The 23,187-nt window shown below is 54.9% G+C and overlaps 3 protein-coding genes across 16 annotated transcripts; 1 reads left to right on the top strand and 2 right to left on the bottom strand.

Moving 5' to 3' along the window:
- Nucleotides 1-514: 514 nt before the first annotated feature.
- On the top strand, nt 515-3,368 carry ZFAND2B (zinc finger AN1-type containing 2B). 4 transcript variants are annotated; one of them, XM_033230174.1, is made up of 10 exons: nt 515-581; nt 706-778; nt 1,062-1,156; nt 1,383-1,509; nt 1,607-1,758; nt 1,980-2,072; nt 2,151-2,211; nt 2,297-2,364; nt 2,699-2,771; nt 3,089-3,368. In XM_033230174.1, exons 3-10 carry the CDS (start codon nt 1,113-1,115, stop codon nt 3,143-3,145), a joined length of 675 nt encoding a protein of 224 aa, XP_033086065.1. In that variant the 5' UTR covers nt 515-581; nt 706-778; nt 1,062-1,112; the 3' UTR covers nt 3,146-3,368. The 4 variants fall into 4 exon arrangements, with proteins under 4 accessions (XP_033086065.1, XP_033086062.1, XP_033086063.1 ...); XM_033230171.1 differs by having other exon boundaries at nt 518-581; nt 1,383-1,514; XM_033230172.1 differs by having other exon boundaries at nt 518-581; nt 1,383-1,514; nt 2,985-3,368.
- A 121-nt stretch (nt 3,369-3,489) lies between these two features.
- Nucleotides 3,490-12,837, bottom strand: ABCB6 (ATP binding cassette subfamily B member 6 (Langereis blood group)). Of its 3 annotated transcripts, none has more exons than XM_033230139.1 (20): nt 12,642-12,835; nt 11,889-12,471; nt 11,435-11,572; nt 10,404-10,584; nt 10,116-10,217; nt 9,749-9,932; nt 8,389-8,510; nt 7,808-7,917; nt 7,542-7,607; nt 7,247-7,372; nt 7,010-7,086; nt 6,859-6,922; nt 6,661-6,746; nt 6,438-6,495; nt 5,806-5,910; nt 4,663-4,837; nt 4,432-4,544; nt 4,100-4,194; nt 3,950-4,018; nt 3,490-3,765 (listed from the first exon to the last, which is right to left on the bottom strand). In XM_033230139.1, exons 1-20 carry the CDS (start codon nt 12,770-12,772, stop codon nt 3,654-3,656), a joined length of 2,697 nt encoding a protein of 898 aa, XP_033086030.1. In that variant the 5' UTR covers nt 12,773-12,835; the 3' UTR covers nt 3,490-3,653. The 3 variants fall into 3 exon arrangements, with proteins under 3 accessions (XP_033086030.1, XP_033086032.1, XP_033086031.1); XM_033230141.1 differs by having other exon boundaries at nt 12,655-12,740; XM_033230140.1 differs by lacking the exon at nt 11,435-11,572 and having other exon boundaries at nt 12,642-12,837.
- A 281-nt stretch (nt 12,838-13,118) lies between these two features.
- Nucleotides 13,119-23,139, bottom strand: ATG9A (autophagy related 9A). Of its 9 annotated transcripts, none has more exons than XM_033230144.1 (17): nt 22,962-23,106; nt 22,438-22,602; nt 21,867-21,918; nt 21,352-21,483; nt 21,200-21,243; nt 20,291-20,355; nt 18,811-18,972; nt 18,471-18,612; nt 17,506-18,254; nt 17,269-17,422; nt 16,985-17,164; nt 16,361-16,609; nt 15,989-16,167; nt 15,767-15,884; nt 14,813-15,035; nt 14,485-14,630; nt 13,119-14,191 (listed from the first exon to the last, which is right to left on the bottom strand). In XM_033230144.1, exons 4-17 carry the CDS (start codon nt 21,452-21,454, stop codon nt 14,186-14,188), a joined length of 2,520 nt encoding a protein of 839 aa, XP_033086035.1. In that variant the 5' UTR covers nt 21,455-21,483; nt 21,867-21,918; nt 22,438-22,602; nt 22,962-23,106; the 3' UTR covers nt 13,119-14,185. The 9 variants fall into 9 exon arrangements, with proteins under 9 accessions (XP_033086035.1, XP_033086037.1, XP_033086033.1 ...); XM_033230146.1 differs by having other exon boundaries at nt 21,867-21,915; XM_033230142.1 differs by lacking the exon at nt 22,438-22,602 and having other exon boundaries at nt 22,962-23,094.
- Between the last annotated feature and the right edge of the window lie 48 nt (nt 23,140-23,187).

The raw sequence follows: 23,187 nt of genomic DNA, 5'->3' as shown, positions 1-23,187 counted from the left end.
GAGCTGGGGGACAGCTCATTAGTGATATGGGTGCTAGAATGGAAGAAGGAAGATCACATAGCAGGTGCACCTAGTTCAGACTGAGGAGGGTACCCAAGTTGAAACTGGAGGAGGGATCTGCAGCTCTAGAGACACCTGTACTTCAGGGAAATATGGGAGCTGTCAGCTGGTGGAGACGAAGGGCAGCCGTGACCGTGAACAAAATGGCCAGGAGGAGGGCATCGTGTGTGAAGCGGGCTAAGGACCGAATTGTGAAAGACCCCAAACCACCTAGCCTTCCATCCCCTAAGATATCCGTCTTTGCCTTCGCTGGCCCTTTCGCCCATCCCTGATCCCTCAGAGAGACCCTCTGCGGAATACGCCCGCGCGCAGGGTCGCGGAGCCGCGCACGAACATCCTGTCGCCTCGGGACAGTCTTCCGGCTCTCAGCTTCCCCGAGCAAGGCGGGGTTAGGTTCGACCCTGGCGCTCCCCGGCTGCCGGGAGACAGCGCCGACGCGCCAGTCCTGCGTGATGACGTCAGCGCGCCGCGCGCGCCGAGGGAGGAGCGGGCGCCGTGGGCCGGCTGGCGCGGGGGCTCCGGTAATACGGGCTGGGCGGGGGAGAGGAAGGGGCGGAGCAGGGAGCCCGGCAGAGTGCGGGGTCGCGGTCCGGACCCGGAGCACGAGCCCTAGAGCCTCTCAGCACTCGTCGCTTCTCCTAGCAGACCCCACCCGGCCTGGCGATGGAGTTTCCGGACCTCGGGGCTCACTGTTCGGAGCCGAGCTGTCAGCGCTTGGGTGAGGGGCGGAGCGCGCGGGGGGCGGGGCCCAGCGGAAAGGGACTTTGAACCGCAGGTGGGGAGGGGAGGGTGGGTTCCCAGGCTGGCAATGCCGGGGGGCGGGGCTTGAAGTTGGGGGGGGGTCAGCGACAGAGGGGGCGGGGCCAAGGAGGTAATGGGCTTGGGAAGGGGCAGTGTGTCGCAAATAGGGTGGTGTTTTCCTTCCGCTGAGTGGAAGGCTTGAGTGAGAGAGAAGGACATCGAGGTCCCCCTGGACCTGCAATCCGACCAACTCTCTGCAGATTTTCTGCCGCTTAAGTGTGATGCTTGCTTAGGCATCTTCTGCGCAGACCATGTGGCCTACGCCCAGCATCACTGTGGATCTGCTTACCAAAAGGTGAGGGGGCGATCCTCAGGGTGAAAGCGGGCAGATGGAGAATGCGTGCAGAATACCCCAAATCCATGTCTTACATTTCTTTTCCCTTTTGTCTTTCTGAGGCTGTCAGTGCTGGGAAACACTGTTTTTTTGAGTGTTTGTGTTGGGTCCTATCCAAGTTCTTTCAGGACCAGAGATTTGTTGGACTGGAGTGGGCCACACACTGACCCTTGCTCCTTGACTACAGGATATCCAGGTACCTGTGTGCCCTCTCTGTAATGTGCCTGTGCCTGTGGCCAGAGGGGAGCCCCCTGACCGTGCTGTGGGAGAGCACATTGACAGAGACTGTCGCTCTGATCCAGCACAGCAAAAACGTAAGGTAAACATTGTAGGGATCAGAACTACGGATGCCTGGAAACCCAAACAGCTAGTCAGAGTCTCAGCAGGGACAACCTTCTCACTTCACCTCAGATCTTCACCAATAAGTGTGAGCGCGCTGGCTGCCGGCAGCGAGAAATGATGAAACTGACCTGTGAACGCTGTAGCCGAAACTTCTGCATCAAGCACCGGCACCCACTGGACCATGATTGCTCTGGGGAGGGGCACCCAACCAGCCGGGCAGGGTAATTGCAGCCAAGTCTTCTACTTGCCTTTGGGACTATTGCATTCTTTTGGAACTGACTCAAGCTCTGTTGTTACAAATTGGGGAGCTTCAACCATATCCCTGTTGGCTAGGGGAGTCTTTTAGCTTCCTTTTCAAGTGCATGTTTTTCCAGAACTCCCCTCCTGAATTCCTGGGTAAGGTTGGTTCTTAGAGACATGCCAACAATATCTTTCCCTACAGACTTGCTGCCATCTCCAGAGCACAAAATGTGGCTTCTACAAGCACGGTCCCCAGCCCAAGTCGAACCATGCCTTCCTGTCCCTCTCCCAGCAGGTAGGCCTGCCCGTTGCCCTGCTCCTCCTTTTTCCCTTTCACACCTCTGACCTCCACCTCTTCAATGTTTGGTCATAGAGCCACAACCCAGTCTCCATCCTGGACAGCCCCTCCCGTGATTGCTTTGCAGAACGGCCTGGTGAGTTGGGCAGAGGTTGGATGGACAGAAACAAACACACAGAGAGTGAAGTCCAAGGACACTGGTCTTCTTTCTCCCTTTGCAGAGTGAGGATGAAGCTCTGCAGCGGGCCCTGGAAATGTCCCTGGCAGAGACCAAACCCCAGGTTCCAAGGTATGCTACCCTCTTGTGAAAGGGCAAGCTGTGGGCAAGGGTTTGGTCTGGAGGGAGGTAGGTGGGACCACTCTGACACAATGCAAGATAATTGCTGGCAACTTGGGCTCAAAATTAAGATAAACTGTATCATCCTTGACAAGTTATTTAACCCATGGAGCCGTCATTTCCTCTATAAAAATGGGGACAATACTAACACCCACCTTGTAGTGTTACTATGAAGATTGAGATAATCCCCAGCAGTGCTTGGCAACGTGAGGCCCGACACACACAGAACAGATACTCAAATTTTAGATCCTACCATCATCCAACTTAAACTGTTCCTCCCTCCCAGTTGTCAGGAGGAAGAAGACCTAGCTTTAGCACAAGCACTGTCAGCCAGTGAGGCAGAATACCAGCGGCAGCAGGTATGAGGCCGGGGTGAAGATGGGTGCTGCAGTGGGAGGGAGGAAGAAGTCAGGGATGGGGGTTCTTCTGAGTGGTGCAGAGTTTTGGAATGGTGGTAGTCCTTTGGTTTTCAGTATGACTCCAGCCTGCACTGAGCTCTGAAATGAGGGCCGTCCCCTCATTTCCTTGACGTTGCACCCTGTCTTCCCTTCCTTCCCCTCTCCTTGCTCCAGGCCCAGAGCCGCAGCTCGAAGCCATCCAACTGCAGCCTGTGCTAGGGCCCTGGGCTTGGGGAGGGAGGTTCACCTGAGGAGGACTGTGGCCCTCACACCTCTAGGGTACACAGGGAGAGGTGGCCCGGAGTAGCCTGGAGGGCAGAGACAAGCGGGAGTGATGTGGAGGTCGCCCTGGGAGCCTCTGGAAGGCTTTGCTAGTGTTCCAGCTGAATGGGAGAGAGCAGCTAGCAACTGTTGCCTGGTTGGGCCCTCGGTGGATGCTGGCCAGGCCTTACTATCAGCCCTTCATCATCTCATTTCCCTTGTGCTGGAGCTGCCCTGACGTGGAGTGGGCAGGAAGGGTCCTGGAGAAAATAAAGGATCTTGGCAGTTGATAGGACATACAAGTGGTGTGTTTCTCTCTCCTCTCTAACCTCAAACAGAAAAGCCGTGTCAAGAATGCTCACCTGACATACGGGTAGAGGCCCACTGCAGTACCCCACCCCACAAAGCCACAGTGATCCTCACACAGGCCACATTTTTATTTCCCCAAAAGGTGTTTTTCTGAAAGGTCCCTTTCCCTTAGTATAGCTAGCACCGCACCCCAAGACCAGGATGAAATAAGCTAGGGAAGGGCATACATCTTATTCCCTTCTGGGTTTTGAGAGGGAAGTGGCCAAACTTTTGTCATCGTTCCATGGTCTGAGGCATAGTGTCTTCAGAGGTTTCTTCCTGTCCCTGCTGCTGCAGCTGCCACATGTCAGCATACACCCCACCTCGGGACAACAGAGCCTCATGCCTGGGGTGAGGAGGAAAGTGTGAGTCCCAACCATCAGTTTTACCCCAAGGGTCCTTGCCGCCTGCCCGCAGAGAGGCTGGGATGGGCAAGGGAGGTCCCCTCCAGAAGCCTCTGGGGCTTCACACCCCCTTTCCTGGAGCCCTCAATTCAGAAGACCTGTCCTTTTGATCTATGTGTCTCTTACCGTCCCCTTTCCATGATACAGCCATCCTTGATGACGAGGATCTGGTCAGCATTGACCACAGTTGAGAGCCTGAGAAGTCAAAGATCAGTTGCCTACTACCCCACCCAAAGCGGCCACACCGCCAGCCGCCCCAGGCCTGTAGTCCTGTACCTGTGTGCCACTACGATGGTAGTGCGGTTGGCACAGACTTTGGCCAGAGAAGCCTGGATGGCCCTCTCATTAGATGTATCCAGCGCTGATGTTGCCTGTAGAGAGGGTCCAAGTAAAACTGTTCCTGCCACTCAAAACCCCAGTGGAAGGAGGAGGCAGGCTGCTGGCTGAGGCCTCAAGAATATACAAGAGCCTCGTTTGGGCTTGAGAACTGTAAAGTGTGTTTTGTGAGACGTGGATTCATGATATCTGTTCTAGGTGGGGACAGTGCCCAGCAGGAATGGCTTGAGTATACACAAGGGAGGAAGGAGGGGAGGAGACCCAGGGCGCACCTCATCCAGCAGAATGATGTCCGGAGCCTTGAGGATAGTGCGGGCAATGGCGACGCGCTGCTTCTCCCCACCACTCAGCTTCAGTCCCCGCTCACCCACCTGTGTCCTGTACCCTGTGGATATTACCCACCACACATTTCTTACGTGGAAGAAACAAACGGAGGGAACAGGGGTCAGAGATTAACAGGGCAACACCAGGAGGGGAGGGGACTCTCTGCAAAGGAATCTTACCTTCAGGGAAAGCCATAATGGCATCATGGATGCCTGCAGCCTGAGCAGCAGCCTCTACCTCATCATTCCCAGCTGTGACACGGCCGTAACGGATATTGTCAGCGATGGTGTCATTAAAGAGAACAGTATCTTGGGGCACAACTCCAATGTGAGACCGGAGAGAGGCCTGGGTCACCTAGGGCCAAAAGACCACACACTCTGCCTTGTGAGATACCCCCAAGGCCTGGGAGGGAGGGTGGGCTGGCCAGAAGCACATGGGATAAGAGGCCCTGGTAAGAATCCCACCATCACTGCCCCAGATCTTAGCCGTGTGGACAAATCACTCCTCTGTGTTTCCCCATCTTCTCTTCCCACTTCACCAGATTGCTGTCGATGTTTTGTTTTGTTTTGGGATAGAGTCTCACTCTGTCACCCAGGCTGGATTGCAGTGGCAAAATCTCGGCTCACTGCAGCCTTGACCTCCTGGGCTCACGCAATCCTTCCACCTCAGCTTCCTGAGTAGCTAAGACCACAGGCACTTGCCACTATGTCAAGCTAATTTTTAATTTTTTGTTGAGATGGGGTTGCCAGGATATGTTGCCCAGGCTGGTCTCAAAATCCTGGACTCAAATGATCCTGCTGCCTTGACCTCCCAGTGTTGGGATTACAGGTGTAAGCCACCACACCTGGCTACAGAAGATCTTTGTACCTTTGTTTTTGTGTGTGTGTGTTTGTTTTTGTTTTGAGACAGGGCCTTGCTCTGTCACCTAGGCTGGAGTGCAGTGGCATGATCACAGCTCACTACAGCCTCCTGGTGGGACTACATGTGTGTGCCAGCATGGCCAGCTAATTTTTGTATTTTTTGTAGAGAGGGTGTTTTGCCATGTTGCCCAGGCTGGTCTTGAACTCCTGGGCTCAAGTGATCCACCTGCCTCGGCCTCCCAAAGTGCTGGGATTACAGGCATGAGCCACCTTTGTAGCTTTTATGGTACCACACAAATCCTTCATAGGACTACTTTACTTGTGTGACTGTAGGTTATATCATGCTAGAATGGCCCTAGTTTGTTGCAAGGGTGACATCTACTCTCTCTGGACACCCAGCCCTTATCATTCCTCCACACACAGACCACCCCTAAACTACAGTCTTCTCCTGAGCAACCTTACCTGTGAAATGTCCTGTCCGTCTATTCGGATGCAGCCAGAGCTGATGTCATAGAAGCGAAACAGCAGGCGCAAAATTGTGCTCTTCCCTGCCCCAGATGGGCCCACCTGTTGCATTGGAAACAGTGGAAAAAATCTCAGGCCCACTGGCTTTTTTTTTTTTTTTCTGAGATCGAATCTCACTCTGTCACCCAGGCTGGAGTGCAATGGCACGATCTCAGCTCACTGGAACCTCCGACTCCCAGGTTCAAGTGATTCTCCTGCCTCAGCCTCCCAAGTAGTGGGATTATAGGCACCCACCACCACGCCCAGCTAATTTTTGCATTTTTAGTAGAGATGGGGTTTCACCATGTTGGTCAGGCTGGTCTCAAGCTCCTGACCTTAGGTGATGTGGCCACTTAAGCCTCCCAAAGTCCTGGGATTACAGGCATGTGCCACCACACCCGGCTGAGGCCCACTGGCTTTTAAGGTTCCCTCTCCAAGAGGTCACCGATGTCCGTGGAGGCTGCACCATTCAATCCTGTTGCCTGTCATGACTGGGCTCTCTGACTCCACACCCTGGGTCATGAGCTACCATGGGCACTGAATGAGGGAAGCTTGAGGCATCTGGGCCAAGTGGCTGAGTCTCCTCTCACCAGGGCCAGTGTCTGTCCAGGCATCACAGTGAAAGACACGTCCTGCAGAGTCTCCCGCCTGCAAGGAAGGGTGGTTGCTCAGCAGGCACCTTCCATCACCAGAGCTGCTAGTAGGCCCTGCCCCTCCCCTGCCCAGGCTCTTTTCCAAAAGCAGGGATTCAGAGCAGTGAGAAGTAGGAAGGCGGTGTGCAGAAAAGCACAGAAAAGCAAAGGAAGGCCTCACCCGTCGGCGTAGCTGAAGTGCACGTTCTCAAACTCAATTCGGCCCTTCTGAAAGCGAAGGGGCCCTGCTCCAGGAAGGTCCTTCACCTGGAAGGGCACCACCCATGTGTGCTGAGGTTCTCAGCTTTGTACTTTCCAAGCACAAGAAACACCACACAGCTCCTCCTTCCCCAAACCCTACTCCTCTCCCTTCACTCACTTCTGTCTCCTCTTTAAGCAAGTCAAACATGTTCTCCATGTCAATGAAGTTGGTCTGGATCATCCTGCAAAAAGGTGCTGGTTAGGACTTCTCTGAGTAGCCAGGAAATAGTAATGTGCCCTGGACAGGTGAGGGCCAGGGCTCAGATTACCTGTAGTAGGTGCCAAACCAATTGAGGGGCATGTACAGCTGGATGATGTAGGTGCCAAAGAGCACATAGTCCCCAACCTGTGGCGATCAAGGAAGCGGACCACGTCACGGGAGGCCTGCAGGCTGCTCTTCTTGTGTCACCCTGCCCACTTCCTACCCAAGAGCCTGGTGGCCCAGACACAGGCCCCAGGCCCCCTTTTCCTTGTGCCCCCCTCTCTCATCCAAGATCCTGCCTCACCTGTAGCTTCTGCTCACTGACAAAGTATGCACAAAGCAGGGAGCCGGCGAGGAGCCCAAGCCCAATCACCAGGTTCTGGGTCTGATTTAGTAAAACCAGTGAAGCACTGGACTTCCACTCCAAACCCTGAGGGCAGTAACACAGGAAGAGGAATGTCCTATACACGATGGCCATCAGTGAGTCCAAACCTGGGCCCAGGCCCCTTCCACCCCAACACTCGACTATTACTCCTGGCCCTGAAAATTCTACCAGGCCAGGGTATTATTCTCTGGAGACCTCAAACTAGCATCCTCACCTGATATTTGATGATGGCCTCTCGATAGCGTTCCACTTCATAACTCTCGGCGTTGTAATACTTCACCTGATGAATTCAAACCAAAATTATTTGGCATGGGCACAACACATGGCACTCGGGTCATTCCCCCCAACTCTCAGTCCTCCTTCCTGATTTCAAACATCATACAAACATCACACCCCCAGCTCTCTGTCAGCCCCAGTGGTCCTAACCACACTCCTCCACATGTCCACACCTTACACCACTGCCACTGGGGCCTCTGTTACCGTCTCAAAGTTTAGCAGAGAGTCCACTGCTCGTGCCCGGGTAGCGTTCTCCTGTGTGTTCATAGCGCGGCGAAACTTGGTTCTCCACTCAGTGACCACAATGGTCAGGGCTGGAGAGTGACAGGATGGGGAGCAGAATAGGACATCATTCCCAAAAGCAGAGACCAAATGTCAATGTCCACTACCTGCCATGTACACACTAAACCTATGCTCAAGCCCAGAGACCCAGATTCCACAGGGAGGCATCTCTGCAACCTGCACAAAGCCTCATGTGTAGAAAACGCTTTTGGTAAACAAATGAAAGCAAGCTGCATCTTGTTACACAAACGAGGCTTCCTTGACCTGTGTCCACAGCGCAGACTTAACGTGACAAGAATGTCCTTCCCCAGCCCCTCAGCTAGATTGAGCTAAGGTTTGATTTGACAGAAGAGACCCGCCCATCACATGAGGAGCACCAGGAGCCCATTCAAGTCCACCAATCCAACACCTCCCATAGGTGGGTCACTTGAGTAGGGGCAGAGCTCATGGCCAAGGGAGTCCCTGGATAGTCCACGGAGATGGTGTCACCCAGCAGCACTCACTGAGGTAAAGACTCATGCACAGGAACACAATGAGGCCAAACCAGGCGTTGAAGAACATGCTGAAGTAGATGATGCCAATGACGATGTCGGCCAGCGTGGGGATGACATTGAACACCAGGTAGCTAGGAGGGCAGGTCAAGTGAATAAGAAAGGTTTGGGGCTTAGACCCAGCAACGCTGCCTCTAGACATTTCAGGGTAGTGTTTTATTTTCAAGCAACAGACTGGAACCAGTCTTAATTGATTCTACCCCAAGAGGTGGGTGGCTAAATCAACCATGCCCAAACTACAGAATTCTCTGTATCAATCACAATGAATGAGGGAGACCTTCAGGCATGAAAGAAAAACATATCTCCATAATGTTCTGGTAATAAGCAACTCTGAGAATGATGGCTATGTCACAATACCATTTGTTTTAGCAAAAACCTCCACGATACCATATTAGTTATGTGAGTCTGCATATATAGTATGTATGTAAAAATGCAAAAAAGCAGAACCCAGCCGGGCACCATGGCTCACAGCTGTAATCCCAGCACTTTGGAAGGCCAGGTGGGCAGATCACGAGGCCAGGAGTTCGAGGCCAGCCTGGCCAACATGGCGAAACCCCGTCTCTACTAAAAATACAATAATTAGCCAGGCACGCTGGTGCACGTCCGGTCCGTAATTCTAGCTATTCAGGAGGCTGAAGCAGGAGAATTGCTTGAACCTGGGAGGCAGACGTTGCAGTGAGCAGAGATTACACTACTGTACTCCAGCCTGGGTGACAGAGCGTGACTCTGTCTCAAAAAAGAGCAGAACCCAACATACTAAACAGTGGGAAGCTCTGAAGAAGTGAGGGCAGCTCGAAAGAGATTTGCCCTCTGCCTGCATTACCTGAGTTATTAGGAGAGCATGTATACAATAATCCTATGATTTAAAAAACACGGCCGGGCGCGGTGGCTCAAGCCTGTAATCCCAGCACTTTGGGAGGCCGAGACGGGCGGATCACGAGGTCAGGAGATCGAGACCATCCTGGCTAACACGGTGAAACCCCGTCTCTACTAAAAAAAAAATACAAAAAAAATTAGCCGGGCGAGGTGGCGGGCACCTGTAGTCCCAGCTACTCGGGAGGCTGAGGCGAGAGAATGGCGTAAACCCGGGAGGCGGAGCTTGCAGTGAGCTGAGATCTGGCCACTGCACTCCAGCCTGGGCGACAGAGCGAGACTCCGTCTCAAAAAAAAACAAAAAAACAAAAAAACAAAAAAAAACACCAAGGTGGGAGGGGCAGCTCCTCAGGCAGGGTCTGTTCTCTTCCTCCTACAGGCCCCTCTCCCTGCTTCTCTGGCTCCACCCTCCCACATGCCCTTTCCACTGGGGTGGCACCTGAGCAGCCCTGTGACACTGGATGTGCCCCGATCCGCGATCCGCAGCACCTCCCCTGTGCGGCGCCCCAGGTGCCAGCGCAGTGAGAGCTCGTGCAGGTGGGAGAAGATGCACAGCTCCACCCGCCGAGACGTGAACTGCTGCACCCGGATCCACAAGAAGGTGCGCAGGTTGCTCACGAAGCCTGTAGGAAGCCAGGGGAGGCCTCAGTAGGGCCTGGGAGCTGAGGGATATCAGCCCAGCACCAGGAAGTGAAAGGTCTGAGAGCACATGGGGGCTGGGGAGGAATGCTGGGAGAGGTGGATGGTGAGGGACTGCCTGTGGGAGGGGACTGTACCTAGCAGGATAAGGGCGGAGTCTCTCATACCTGTACTGCCAGTGCCACCCCCCTGGAGGAACTTGAGGAAGACGTAGCTGGTAACAGTCCAGGCCAGAGAGCTCCAAGGTGCCTTCTCAGTCAGCAAGTTCACTGTGGAAAAAAAGAGTCAGAGCCCACTTATGGCACCCAGGACTCTCTTCAGGCAAAATGGCCCCAGGTACCAGCCACAGCCTCTTTCTGACCACCCAGCTCTGTCCCACCTCCCTAGGTAAGGACCATCCCAGCCACCAAACTGATGAAGGACCAGCACACTGAGCTGGCACTCCTCCTGCTCACCAATGTTCCTATAGAATATAGGCACCAACACGTTGAGTGCCCGTTCCAAACCCATGAGCCCCAGGCAGATGAGCACCACCACCTGCAGAGCTGGACTCCCTCGAGGCCACAGGTAGCCACTCAGGAGGCGGAGCTTCCTGCCAAAATCTCGCCAGGTAGACTGTTGGGCTGTTGACTGAACCTAGGATGGTGAAACACGTAGGAGGGGAGCTCAGAAATCAAGCAAGTGCACTAGCCAAAAACCCGTTAGGGAAAAACATATTGGGTTATAGCTCCCAGGTATCTCAGACCCACAAGTGATCCTTGATGGGGTCAGAAAAACTAAGTTGCAAACTGAGATTTGGAAAAGAAGCATTTCATTTTGCAGGGAAGGAATGATGACAGGGAATGAAATGAAAAGACTCTAGGATTCAGAAACTGAGGTGGGGCCTGGTGTAGTGGCTCATGCCTGTAATCCCAGCACTTTGGGAGGACGAGGCAGGTGGATCACCTGAGGTCAGGAGTTCAAGACCAGCCTGGCCAACACGGTGAAACCCCACCTCTACTAAAAATACAAAAATTAGCCGGGTGTGGTGGTACACACCTGCAATCCCAGCTACTTGGGAGGCTGAGGCACGAGAATTGTTTGAACCCAGGAGGCAGAGGGTGCAGTGAGCTGAGATCGCGCCACTACACTCCAGTCTGGGTGACAGAGCAAGATTCTGTCTTAAAAACAAAAGGAGGCTGGGCGCGGTGGCTCACGCCTGTAATCCCAGCACTTTGGGAAGCCGAGGCAGGCGGATCACGAGGTTAAGAGATCGAGACCATCCTGGCCAACGTTGTGAAACCCTGTCTCTACTAAAAATACAAAAATTAGCTGGGCATGGCGGCATGTGCCTGTAGTCCCAGCTACTCAGGAGGCTGAGGCAGGAGAATCGCTTGAACCCGGGAGGCAGAGGTTGCAGTGAGCCAAGATCGTGGCACTGTACTCCAGCCTGGTGACAGAGCAAGACCTTGTCTCCAAAAAAAAAAAAAAAGAAACTGAGGTGTACCTGGCTCCTTTCCATATCTTGGTCCTCTTCATGAACCTGCAATGTATAGGACTGGGGACGAAGTCCAGGGGCCCAGAGACCCAGGACAAACAGCCCTCCAGAGACCACATACCGCAGCACCCACAGGCTAAACTGAACCTAGAATGAAATATAAGTGGAGAGAGTATCATTGAGGATAAAATTTCATTGTATTACTACTTATAATAGGGCCAGGGACTGGTGTCATGAACACATGCAGCACTTACAGGCTTAAAAAAAAAAAAAAAGCAAAACCACAGTGACTCAGCAAAGACACACCCCACCAGCTGGCTATCAGCTCTCCGCAGGACTCAGCCCCTCCCTTCTCCCTTTGCTTAGAGGCATCCTAAAGCCTGGAAGCAGTGTGACTGGACATGCAGTGCTTTTTCCCAGGCCCGGCCGGCAGAGGCTTCCCCCTCCCCACAGAGTCCCTCACCTGCTGGCCCAAGTCCGCCCTTGCCCACCACCACTGTGGGCTGTTCCAAGACACCAGGGCCAAGTTCTCGGCTGCAAACGCCACAGTCCAGAGGAGCAGGAGACCCGGGCTGTGCCTGAACTTGATCCAGATGCCCATTGCCAGACGCTGCCGCGCCTGGCTCCGCTCCACGACGAGCAGCCACAGGCCACAGGCACCGGCCAGACTCTCCAGCACGGAGGCCAGCAGTAGGTAGCTTGGCAGTGGGGCCCCGCGGGCAGTGCCCACCCGGCCAGCCAGGCCGGCCAGGGGCAGCGCCACGTGAAGTGTGGCCAGAAGCAGCTGCAGCACGTAGGGAGAGACACGAGGGCCGGCCCCCCAAGACAGCGAATCAGTACCAGCGGGCCGCTCCCGGGGTCTGCAGGGAAGAGCCAGCACCAAGGCCAGAGCCCCCAGCGCCATCCGCGTCGAGGGCACCAGCGTGAAGAAGAAGCAGGGGCTCAGGCCATCCTGCATCCAGGCCGGACCCACGGGCCCTTCGGCCTCGCAGTAGTTGCCTACAGTCACCATGGCAATGCGTGGACGCCGGCCGAGACTAAGGGCACTGCGGGACCAAAGGACAAGACTGATCACTCGGAGAGGGGCGAGGACATCCGGGTGTCTCGGCTCATGTAGCCGCTGGGCGCTAAGCTGCGGGGGTCCCGGGAAGGGACGCACGTGGACCAGGCCTCACTGCCCACTCCCCTCGCGCACGCGCCGCCGCCACGCACTCACGCAGGGCACGTACGCCGTCTGATCCCGGCCCCACTGGCTCTGGACCCGGGACCCTTCCGCCGACTGCAGGCCCACGGGAATGCTCGGTTTTGGACTCGGACCGCGAGCCACGGCTGTAGCCCCGCCCACATGACCGCCTCCGGCCCCTACCCAGGGTTCCCATTGGCCAAATGTCTCCGAAGGGGGGCGGGGGAAATGGTGCACGGGAGGAATGCAAAATAGAGAGGTAGAGCCGGCTAGTTTATGTGCTCAAGGAGGGAAATCTGACCACCACGTTCGGCTGGAAGCCTCCACGGAATCGTGGCTTGGGGCTGGAAACAGACCTCCACGGAACCGTGGGTCGGAAGCTGCCCTTCCGCCAGCCGCCTAGCTCAGCGTATCTGAGCGACGGCCTAAACATACTTTCTTCTAGACCCCGGCCGAGTCCATCCCATTTCTCTTGTTCCCAGGATTCTAGCCGCGCGAGACAACAAGAAGTCTGGTCAAACTCCCTTTTTATTAAGGGTTATCAAGCTGTACACGGTCCGTACCCTGCTCCGCTCCGAGTTCGGGCAGCGCAATTCACCACTCTCCCAAAGCCAGACCACAGCTGGGTGAGGGGTGGGACAGAGTAGGAGCAGTCCCAGCATGCAGTGCAGCAGCCCAAAGGCTCGGGCGAGGCATCGCCCTTCATCCCCCTCCAGGGGACAGCGAGATGCGGGCCAGAGCTCTCTTGCTGGGACGTACATAGCTGAGGTCACCCTCCAGCCCGGTCTGTCCCATGTGCAGGTGATGGGGGTTACGATAAGCAGCAATGAGGGCCCAGGAAGACCTTAGTCTCCTGGGGGCCCATTCTAAAAGTTGGAAAGGGCAGCAAAGTATTTCCATCCTGCTCCTACAATTTAGAAACCTTTCTTAGTGTCAAAAGATAGCGTTGAGGGGAGCTGGAAGCTAGGGCCTTCACCCCAACGCAAAGCAAAAGCCGAACGGAACGGGAGCAAGCGAACAGAACAGGAGCAAGCAGCACACACAGGCCAGTGATGTGCAGGAAGCGGAGAGAGGTGAGCCGGCTGCAGCACTGGGCAAGAACTGCGGGTGAGGTAAGGGCCACAGCCTGACCTGCTCATCTACTGAGGGGGCTAGGGAACGTTGCAGGGGTTGAGGGTCCAGGCCCAACCTCCCCACTCCACAGTTGGCACAGGTTCTCCCTGCTTGGCAGCTTCTGTGGCGGGCAGCCCTCTGGGGACTTGCAGGGGTAGGTGTAAAGGTGGCAGTACTGGGGCTGGGCTGGGGACCGGTTTCTAGCACCACACTCTGAGCCAAGGGGGTCCTGGGGATGAGGCTAGAGTCCTGTGTGCCCTCGGTTCCTAGGCCCCAAATTCCTCTCCTGGGGCTGTGGCAAGCCCAGTGTTGGCACCTCCATTGGCCAGGCACAGACACACAAACACCACACACGTGGGGCCAGGCAACACTCAGAGGAGCCCTCCCATGGCGGAAAGACGGGATGGGATGGCAGGGCAGCGGTGGCCTCCATCCTGGGCCATAGGAACCCTGCTCAGTTTTGTCTATACCTGTGGAGAGAAAGCGTTGGTAACAGAGATAGTCTTCAGCTACTGGTTGATACCTGCTAGCCCCATAGAAACCTAGAGATAAAGGGACAGGAAAGGTTGATTCCTGGGGAGGTAAGGAAAGGAAAAACCAAGCCCTGCAGAGCAGTTGAGAAAAGAAGGGGTAGTGTATTTTGGAGGGGAGGGTACAGAATCTCTGTGTGGGGGTGGGCATACCTTCCTTCCCCTGAAAGGCTGTTACCTCACCCTGGAAGTTACTACTTCTGGCACTTGTTCCTAGGCCCTGGGGCCCTTACCTTGTGCACCTGAGGGGGTAGCTCATCCTCCGAGCCCTCTTCGGGCACAGGCTCAGGGTGCCTTGATGCCGACTGCCCATCTTCCGCCCACCCTCCAAGAGGCAGCCGAGAGAAATGAGAGGGAGCCCGGGGCACTGTGCCAGGATCTGGAAACAAGTAAGAGTAAGCATACTCACAGAAGGAACACAAGAATGAGGAACAGGCTGGGGGCTGCTTGGGGGGTGAGTCTTTGGGCCTGGTCCCTCAGACCTCTTTCTTCCCCTTGAGAGGCCCTGGAAGAACTACTCTTCCCTGCAGCCTGTTTCTTTCTATACCCCCAACTGGATACCTGTGATGCCGCCGTAGCGCCTCTGGAAGCCTCCGTGCAGGGCGGTGGTCTCAGGAGCTCCAGGCCGGGGTGCTGCACAGGGATAGCTGGCAGAGCGAGGGATAGACTGGGGGGCCCGGGCGCCCTCGCCCCCTTCATCAGGGGCGCTTTCTCCACTCTCATCACTCTCCCGGCGGTGCCATACATGCCGCTCAGGTTCAGCCTGGGCCTGCTGCTTGTGGAGCTGGAGAAATGAGGGGCTCGTTAGTGGGGGACAGAAGGATGTCCATCTGAAACAGCTGCCCTCCAACCTGCTATCAGTCAGTTCCTACTTTACCCCTTCCCCGAGAATTCTTGCCTCAGAGCACCTATTATGTTAATAGTGTGTAATATACCTCTGATCTTTGCAGGTTACATTCACAAGCCTGTGTTGTAATGGCCCTCATTTTACCTATTCATTTGATTCAAGAACAAACCGACTGATGGTCTAAGTGCCAGGCACTCTTTTAGGTGTGGGGAGACAGCAGTGAACAAAACAGACAGAAATGCCAGCCCTTGTGAGGCTTATATACTGGTAGAGGGGATACAGAATAAGCAAATAAATAAGGAAAAAGCACGGTATGTCACATGGTGCTAAATGCTATGGAGAAAACTAAGACAGGGAGACTCAGGAGGGTGGGCAAGGAAGCCTTCTACTGAGAGTAATCAGAGAAAGTCTTAGGGAAACGGCAGCTGCAGAGACCTGAGAAGAAGGAGGAGGCCATCTGGATATCCCAGGGAAGTGGATTCTAGGCAGGGGAAACTGCAAGTGTGTGAAGGCCCTGGATGAGAGCACGCTTAGCTAAAAAGGATATTAAGAAGGTAGATATGGGATTGGGGGTGGCAGAGCAGGTAAATGGCAGAGAAGGGTTTGGAACCCCAGTCTTACTTCTCCGCATCTAAACCCTCTACTCTGTTTTTCAGCTGCGTACTCACCTGGTGCATATAGAGGGCATGCAGGCTCATCTCTGTGGACGCGTATTCCGACAGCACCAGGCTCTGCAGCTGTCCTTCCCACACGCTGCTCCCGGAGCTGGCTGTCCTGGCATCCACCCTGTCTCTCCCAGTATAGACAGACAGCAGCTGTGAACTTTTCCAAGACCCACACAAGCTGCTGAGGGCTGCCATGCCCTCCCATCTTGGCCCCCATTTACTCACCCAGAGCCTGTCATGGTGCTGTGCGCCCGGCCTGTGGGCGCCTGCCCAGGTTGCAGCGGGGAGAAGGAGCGCAGGGCAGAGGCCACTTCAGCCCTGTGCCTGGAGCCCTGCAGGTCTCTGGGCAGTGGAGGGCCCCGGCAGGATGAGCCAGCTACTACATTTGCAATGAGGCTCAGGGGCTATGAAAGAAAGGGGTAGGTAGAATTCTTAAGAAACGAAAAAGGCCTCCGGGGTCCCCTAGTATTCTGTATCCCAGGCCCCAGTGGTGCATACTGAAGAGACAGAAGGAAGCCTTCCACCCCATGCCCGGTCCTCAACTCCCAGCTCCTGAAGTCCACTCTGCCCATCATCTCCCAGTCCCCAGGAACACACCTCAGACTCAGATTGTAAGGACTGGATAGACGTAAAGAGGGCATTTTCAGGGAGCAGACCCCCTTGGGCGAGGCTAGCAGCTGCTCCATCCCGCTGAACCTGCTCCTTGAGGAAGCCTAGGAAGGCTGTGCTCTCACGTGGTGGCTGCCAGCCAGGGTTGGTGATGGCAAAGTGCATGAGTGACAACTCTGTCTTTCCATCCTCGGCTTGCTGGTACACTGAGGCCTCTGTCTGCCCAGCAGAAAGCCACTGCACAAGGAAGAGCAGAGTAAGCAGGACTGTTCTCTTCCAGGAGCCTTCCTGCACCTTTCCTGTTAGTGGAGAGGCCTTACCCTTGGAGGACGGAAACCACAGTGCACTGTCAATCTTTCCCAGGGGCCCTGGTGCCCCCCACCCCAGGCAGGGCCGCATGCTGAGCCAGTTACTTGTGTTGTGCCTTTCTTAAGGGAGCTTGGCCCAGGGTGCAAATTAGGGCTGAAATCCAGCCCAGGCTCCCAAGCAGTGTGCCCCTGGTATAGGATTGCCTTTGTGTGACTCAGAAGAGGTGTCTTTTTGTGGTTTTCCCAAAGACACTGTATGTTCCAGCATTATCCCTGGCCACCTGGCTCCCTCCTCTCCCAGTACCTGGGGATGACCATGCTGGCGAACATCCATCTGAGCAAAGGAGCAGGTATCTCCCACACCAACGACCTCCACGGTGAAGTTTCGGAAGAAGTCTATAATCTCCAGGGCCCTTGGGCGCAGGCAGAAGATGAGGATGAGGGGTGTGACAATGGGACTCAGCAACTCTTCCAGAATGAACACCTAAAAGGGCGGGACCAAGGTCACAAGCGAGCAGGAGGGAACCCAGCCCTCACCACCAAGCGACCAGCCAGTCTCTAGCAGGCCCTAACTCCAACTCCACTCACTGCCTTGTACTGGAAGAGCTGGGCAAACTCGTCCCGGGTCTGTGAGCGGTGGGCATTACCCTGCCAGTGGTCAGGCATGTAGTGGATGTGAGCAAGGATCACGCGGAGCAGCTGCTCAGGGCAGAACACCATGTGCTGGTCCGGGATAAAGGACCTAGTGGGATCAGGGTCATGGTGAGATGTAAGGCTTTCCCAGGAATGCTAGACGGCTTGCTCCCGCCTGCGGCCCTGGCCCACCTGCACACGGTCACGGTGACCCCCAGGAGTGTGACGGTGGTCAGGACGTGTTCCACAGCCAACACATCTTCGTCATAAATGGTGAGGGCAATAAGCACGGCCAGGATGGAGCCAGCAAAGAAGGCTCCATTCTTGGCCAGCAGTGTCAAAAGAGGTGACAAGAAGCAATTCATGTACTTGGAGGCGGGCTTGTAGCCACGGTTGAGGCGGGACTGCAGCTCGTGCTCCAGCTCGTTGAAGTGGCGGAGGTAGCAGCGGCCATAGAGTGACCAGCAGCGTGCTCCCAGGGCCCCCGGCTCCCGCTTCAGCACCTCAGCATAGCTGAAGAAGGCATAGAGGATTTGCCATATGAGGATGAGGGGGCACAGCAGGAAGTTAGCGATGCCAATCCACAGGATGCGGTTGCTGAGGCGCTGGGCCAGCTCTAGCCGTTGCCCCCCCCGTTTGTACTCAGCCTTGAGGCTCCATTCATTGAGAAACAGAGAGCCAGGTCCCCAGAAGAGGATCAGCTCAAAATTGTACTTGAGGCCACGGGTGAAGAAGACGGCCTCCCCGAGGCCAGGCAGGCGGAAGCGCAGAGGCAGGAGGGATTTGTTAACCAGTGCCACCATGTAGTTCTGGAAACGGAGGATGCGGTGGTAGATGTCCAGTTCTGTCAGCTCACGTTTGTGGATGCAGATCTGGTGCTCCTTCTGAGTCTGCACAATCCGGGCCTGCACTTCCTGCCACGTGCAATATGGAAGGGCAGACTGCAGGGTGAGGTGAGGAAGAGACAAAGTATGGAAGGTGGAGTTGTTGCCTCGACCCCCTTGCCCTGTATTAGAAGTGAGGTTCAAGGGTTGTGAGCTTAAGAGACACTTCCTGACCTGCCAATGACAGATAAGGACAACTGATGCCGAGGTATACACCCATACCTCTTAGTACATCTTAGACTATGGGCTAAGTGCCCAACTTCCCAGTCTTACCATAGGGATGCGCAGAGCATGCAGGTAGAAGGAGTGGATCTCCCAGTAGCAGCAAATGTTATAGATGAACTTGATAAGCCGGTGGATCCAGAAGACACCAGCAATGAACAGGATGGTGATAAGGGAGCCATTTTCCTGAATCCTGGTGGGAAAAAAGAAGGGGAGGAGAGGTGGCCCTCAAGGAAGGAGTCTTGGTAGAGACGCTGCTATCCTGAACTATTTTTGCAAGACTGAGCCTGAATCAGTTCTGGAGTATGAGTTGCTGCCTCAGACTCCACTCTATTACCCACCTGCTAGCAGAACTCAAGGCTATGGTATCCTCTTGACTTGCAGCCCTTACCTAGCACTACAGACCTGAGCAGGCAAAAAGGCGTCTGGCAGAGTGACCTTGACGGGTTCAGTAGGGTGAAGACTGTGGTTCACCATCTTGTTGGCAAATAGGATGTCATAGTCCACGCAGCTGACCAGGAAGGTAGTGAAGGCAACCACAAAGAGGAACTGCCTGGAGAGTTGGAAAGAAGGAGTGCAGTCTGAGAGCCAGAGAGGCCCCAGTGAAACCCAGTGGGAAGAGAAGAGTCTGGAGGTGGCAGAACAAGACTGGGAACTGGAAGGGCCTGGAGAACTCCCAGTGGGCCCTCTCTGCTCCTCAGCCCCACAGAACTGTCTCAGGCCCACTCTTTGCTCTTAGCCTCAGCTGCCACAGCTGCAGCCTGCTTTCCTCACCTCATGGTAACCTCAGCCTCCACTTCTGGACTCTTGAAGGTTTCATCCTGTGGGTCTCTGATCTCCAGTCCCTGACTGCCTTTTGAGGTTGTAGTTAAAAGCCCTTGGGGGAGTTTTCTGATTGAAGGAGGGCTTCTTAGCCCCTTCCCCTTTGGCAATGCTATATGGCTTCTCTCTCCCAGGAGGCTCTCTGCCTAGGGGCAGGCTATGGTACAGCCAAGGCAGAACAGAGGCTTTTCTCTGTGGCTGGCATCTCTGAGACCTCCTGACTGAACAATGTACTTTCCACTGGAGCGTTGAGATGATCAAGGTCAAGACCTGAGTTCTTTTTTCTTTTCCTTTTTTTTGAGAGAGAGTCTCACTCTGTCACCTGGGCTGCAGTGCAGTGACACAATCTCAGCTCACTGCAACCTCCACCTCCCAGGTTCAAGTGATTCTTGTGCCTCAGCCTCCCAAGAAGCTGGGACTACAGGCATGCACCACCACACCCGGCTAATTTTTGTATTTTTAGGGCCTCCCAAAGTGCTGGGATTATAGGTGTAAGCTGCCGCGCCCAACCAAGGCCTGGGTTCTCTTCACGGAAGAGATAAGCCTTGGAAAGCTTTTCTTGTGGGAAAGCTTGGCCGGGCATGGTGGCTCATGCCTGTAATCCCTGCACTTTGGGAGGCCGAGGTAGGTGAATAACCTAACCTGAGGTCAGCAGTTGGAGAGCAGCCTGGCCAACTTGGTGAAATCCCATCTCTACTAAAAACACAAAAACAATTAGCCAGGCATGGTGGCACATGCGTGTTGTCCCAGCTACTAAGGAGGCTGAGGCAGGAGAATCACTTGAACCTGGGAGGCAGAGATTGCACCGAGCCAAGATCGCACCACTGCACTCCTGCCTGGGCGACAGAGTGAGACTCACTCCATCTCAAAAAAAAGAAAGGTGAAGCTGTAAGTTTTGGTGCCACACCCAGTCCCTGAACTACAGAGATCTACAAAGTTTTAGCCTAGGACTGAGTTGTACTGGCAGGTTGGGCCAGGCGTGAGTGCAAGGAGAGGAAAGACTTAAGACGTATTCTTTTACCACATCATCTGTCCCTTCTTATACTTACATGAGCTCAAAGATCTCCCCGATGAGCATACATGTGAAGCCATTCTTCTGGTGCAGATTATAAACGTATAATTGTTAAGAAAAAGTGGTCAGTAAAGACAGCAGGTGAGAGCACAGACTTTGGTGTCAACACACTCAGGCTTAAGTCCTGGCTCTGTGACTTTCTAGCTGTGTGACTTTACCAAGTTACTTAACCTCTCAACTTTTGTCCATCCACAGTGGCACATTAGGAATGAATAACACTTATCTCATGGGAGTATTAGGTCTGAGATAATGCACGTAAAGTATTTAACACAGAGCTGACACAGAATGAGTCAAAAGATGTTACTTTTTACGATTATTAACATCCCATCAAAAACGAGGCTCGGCTGGGTGTGGTGGCTCACGCCTGTAATCCTAACATTTTGGGAGGCTGAGGCGGGTGGATCACTTGAGGTCAGGAGGTTCAAGACCAGCCTTGTCAACAATGGTGAAACCCTGTCTCTATGAAAAACACAAAAAATAGCCAGGCATCGTGGTAGGTGCCTGTAATCCCAGCTACATGGGAGACTGACGCAGGAGAATCACTTGAACCCGGCAGGTGGAGGTTGCAGTGAGCTGAGATTGCCCCTGGACTCTAGCAGCAACAGAGACTCCATCTCAAAAAAAAAAAAAAAAAAAAAAAAATGGAGGCTTACCCTTAGAAAGGCTCCACAAATTAACACCACAAAGTAGACACGGGCAACAGATCTTGGTAAATGTGGGCTATCATTACTTAATGATGATTTCACCAGCCTCTTTCAGCCTCAGGATGAGCTCCATTCCCCATTCCAGATATTAGAGTCAAACCTACCCCCACCTTCCACCAGAGACCCGGCTTAGAGAGACACTAAAGGTCCCAGAGCTCCAACTCAGAAACACAAAAGGATATTCGAGAGAAGAAGAGGTCAAGGTTTTCAATATGGTGCCACGGTGCTGTGGGATAGGAACAGAGATGTCAGAGCTCTGGGAGAACACAAGCCCCTTGCTCCCACCATGGTCTTCCATCAGCTCTCCCTATGGCTGTCATGTCCAAGAACTCACACTTGCTCCCCTCAGCGACGTGCACCAACAGGTCCTCCTCCCCTGGGGGTGAATCACTGTAGGAGGCCTCTAGGCGCTGGTATTCAGTGTCAAACTGCGCCATCACCACCACCCCCTGTCCACCTTGACCACCTGCCAATGAGGAAGAAGAGACCCTGATTCAGTTCCAGCTGCTGCCCACGGGTTGCCCTGCCTAGTGCAAAAAGGAGTAAGAAAGTACCCTTGGGCTTTGTCTCCACTACCAGCCTGCTTGGCTCAGAGGCAGAGAAGTAGTAACACAAGGAAGACAGTAAGCTCAGGGCTAGGGGGGCCTTAACTCTGGCCAGTCTGGGTGTCTACTGCTGCCTTCCTGGCCCAAAGCCAGAATCTGCCCCTTTGTTGGGGGCTGTTTCATCTTCTATTTAACGAACAGAAAAGTCCCTCCCCCACCCATCTTGGGAACCCTGGTCTCCCAAGAGACTAGCAGGTTGGAAGCACTTTGCAAACAAATGTTTGAGAAAAGCACATGGCCCTACCAGCTCCATGGACAGTATGTGCTCCACTCCAGCCCTCGATGCTCTGCAGCTGCTGGAGGAGAAGATGTCAGGCCCCAGAGAGTGGGGAGTGGGGATAAAAAGGAACCCCACCCTCCCACCCATCCACACCCCATGAAGAGGAGGCCAAGCATGGGGCAGGAAGGCTGCAGTGAGGAAGAAGCACCCTTCCAGCCCAGGACTACCAGCACTTCCTCTGGCTGCGCTAAACAGGGCCACTGTTCCAACTCCAGAGTCTCAAGAAGTAACTTAGGGACCCCATGGAGAATGAGTGGGTACAGACCTGAGGCCAGGGGCCCCTCTGGACTATCTCTCCATTGCTCCACCTTAGCCTCAGAAATGACATACTTCTCAGGGTCCACAAAACCAAGAGAGTCTTTCCTCAAGAGGACCTTTCTGGTCACCCTCTTCTTACTTCCCTAGCACCAAAGATCCAGCCAGTGAGCAAACCTGCTGGATGGGAAACCTTGACTGGGTCAGTGTAGATCCCCGATCCTAGGTGAATTTGTGGGTTCCCTAGGTCCTGGGAGCCAGGCATGGTCGTGGTACTCACCTGTCCGTGCAGCCCCTGGGGGCCGTGGATCTTGGCCCAGCCTGGCCCCGGTGGGATTCCCTGGGCAAGTGAGAGTCCTGCCCCTCAGGGAAGTCACCACTCACAGGGTCCGTGTGGACCAGGGCCCGTGGAGCCCCGGCCGGCTGGGCCTGGGCTCAGGGGTTCCTGCGGATGTTCCGGGGATCGAGTCAGCCCTACAGCTGATAGCCCGGGTGGGCTGGCTTGCCTCCCCACATCCAGCCGCGGCGACCGTAGACCGGAGTCCACTTCGACCCAGGGTCGCCCGGCCCCAGGCCAAGGGCTGGCAGCTCCCAACAGCGGACAACCTTGCGCGCGGCCCCGGCGCCCGCGCGCGCCCTCGTCTGCGCGCGCCCGCAATCAAAACATTCCAGCTGCACGCCCCCGCCCCGCCGGCGGCGCCCCTTCCCCCGTTACCTGCCGCGAGCTCACTTAGGGCTCCGCAGACACCCTTGGGCAAGGCCAGACACGGGCCCTGGGATTCCAATAACCGTCTCACGTCTCACCTCAGAAACAGCGACCCGTGTGATTCCAGAGGCTCCGCCGGCTCGGCTCGGCTCGGCTCGGCTCGGCCCGATCCGGAGCGCTAGGCCCGGTGTCTGCCACTCACTGTCACCCGCAGCCAGGCTGGCCAATAAGCACGGGGGGTGGAGACACAACTGCCAATTCTCGGCTTCAGGGACGAGACTGAAGGCTCGAGGCGGGTCTCGGACAATCAGCGGCCCAATAGTG

Source organism: Trachypithecus francoisi, unplaced genomic scaffold, assembly GCF_009764315.1.
Source record: "Trachypithecus francoisi isolate TF-2019V2 unplaced genomic scaffold, Tfra_2.0 Lachesis_group13, whole genome shotgun sequence".
Taxonomy (NCBI): domain Eukaryota; kingdom Metazoa; phylum Chordata; class Mammalia; order Primates; family Cercopithecidae; genus Trachypithecus; species Trachypithecus francoisi.
Note: the sequence above shows the minus strand (reverse complement) of the source record. Positions and strands in the feature narration are given on the sequence as shown.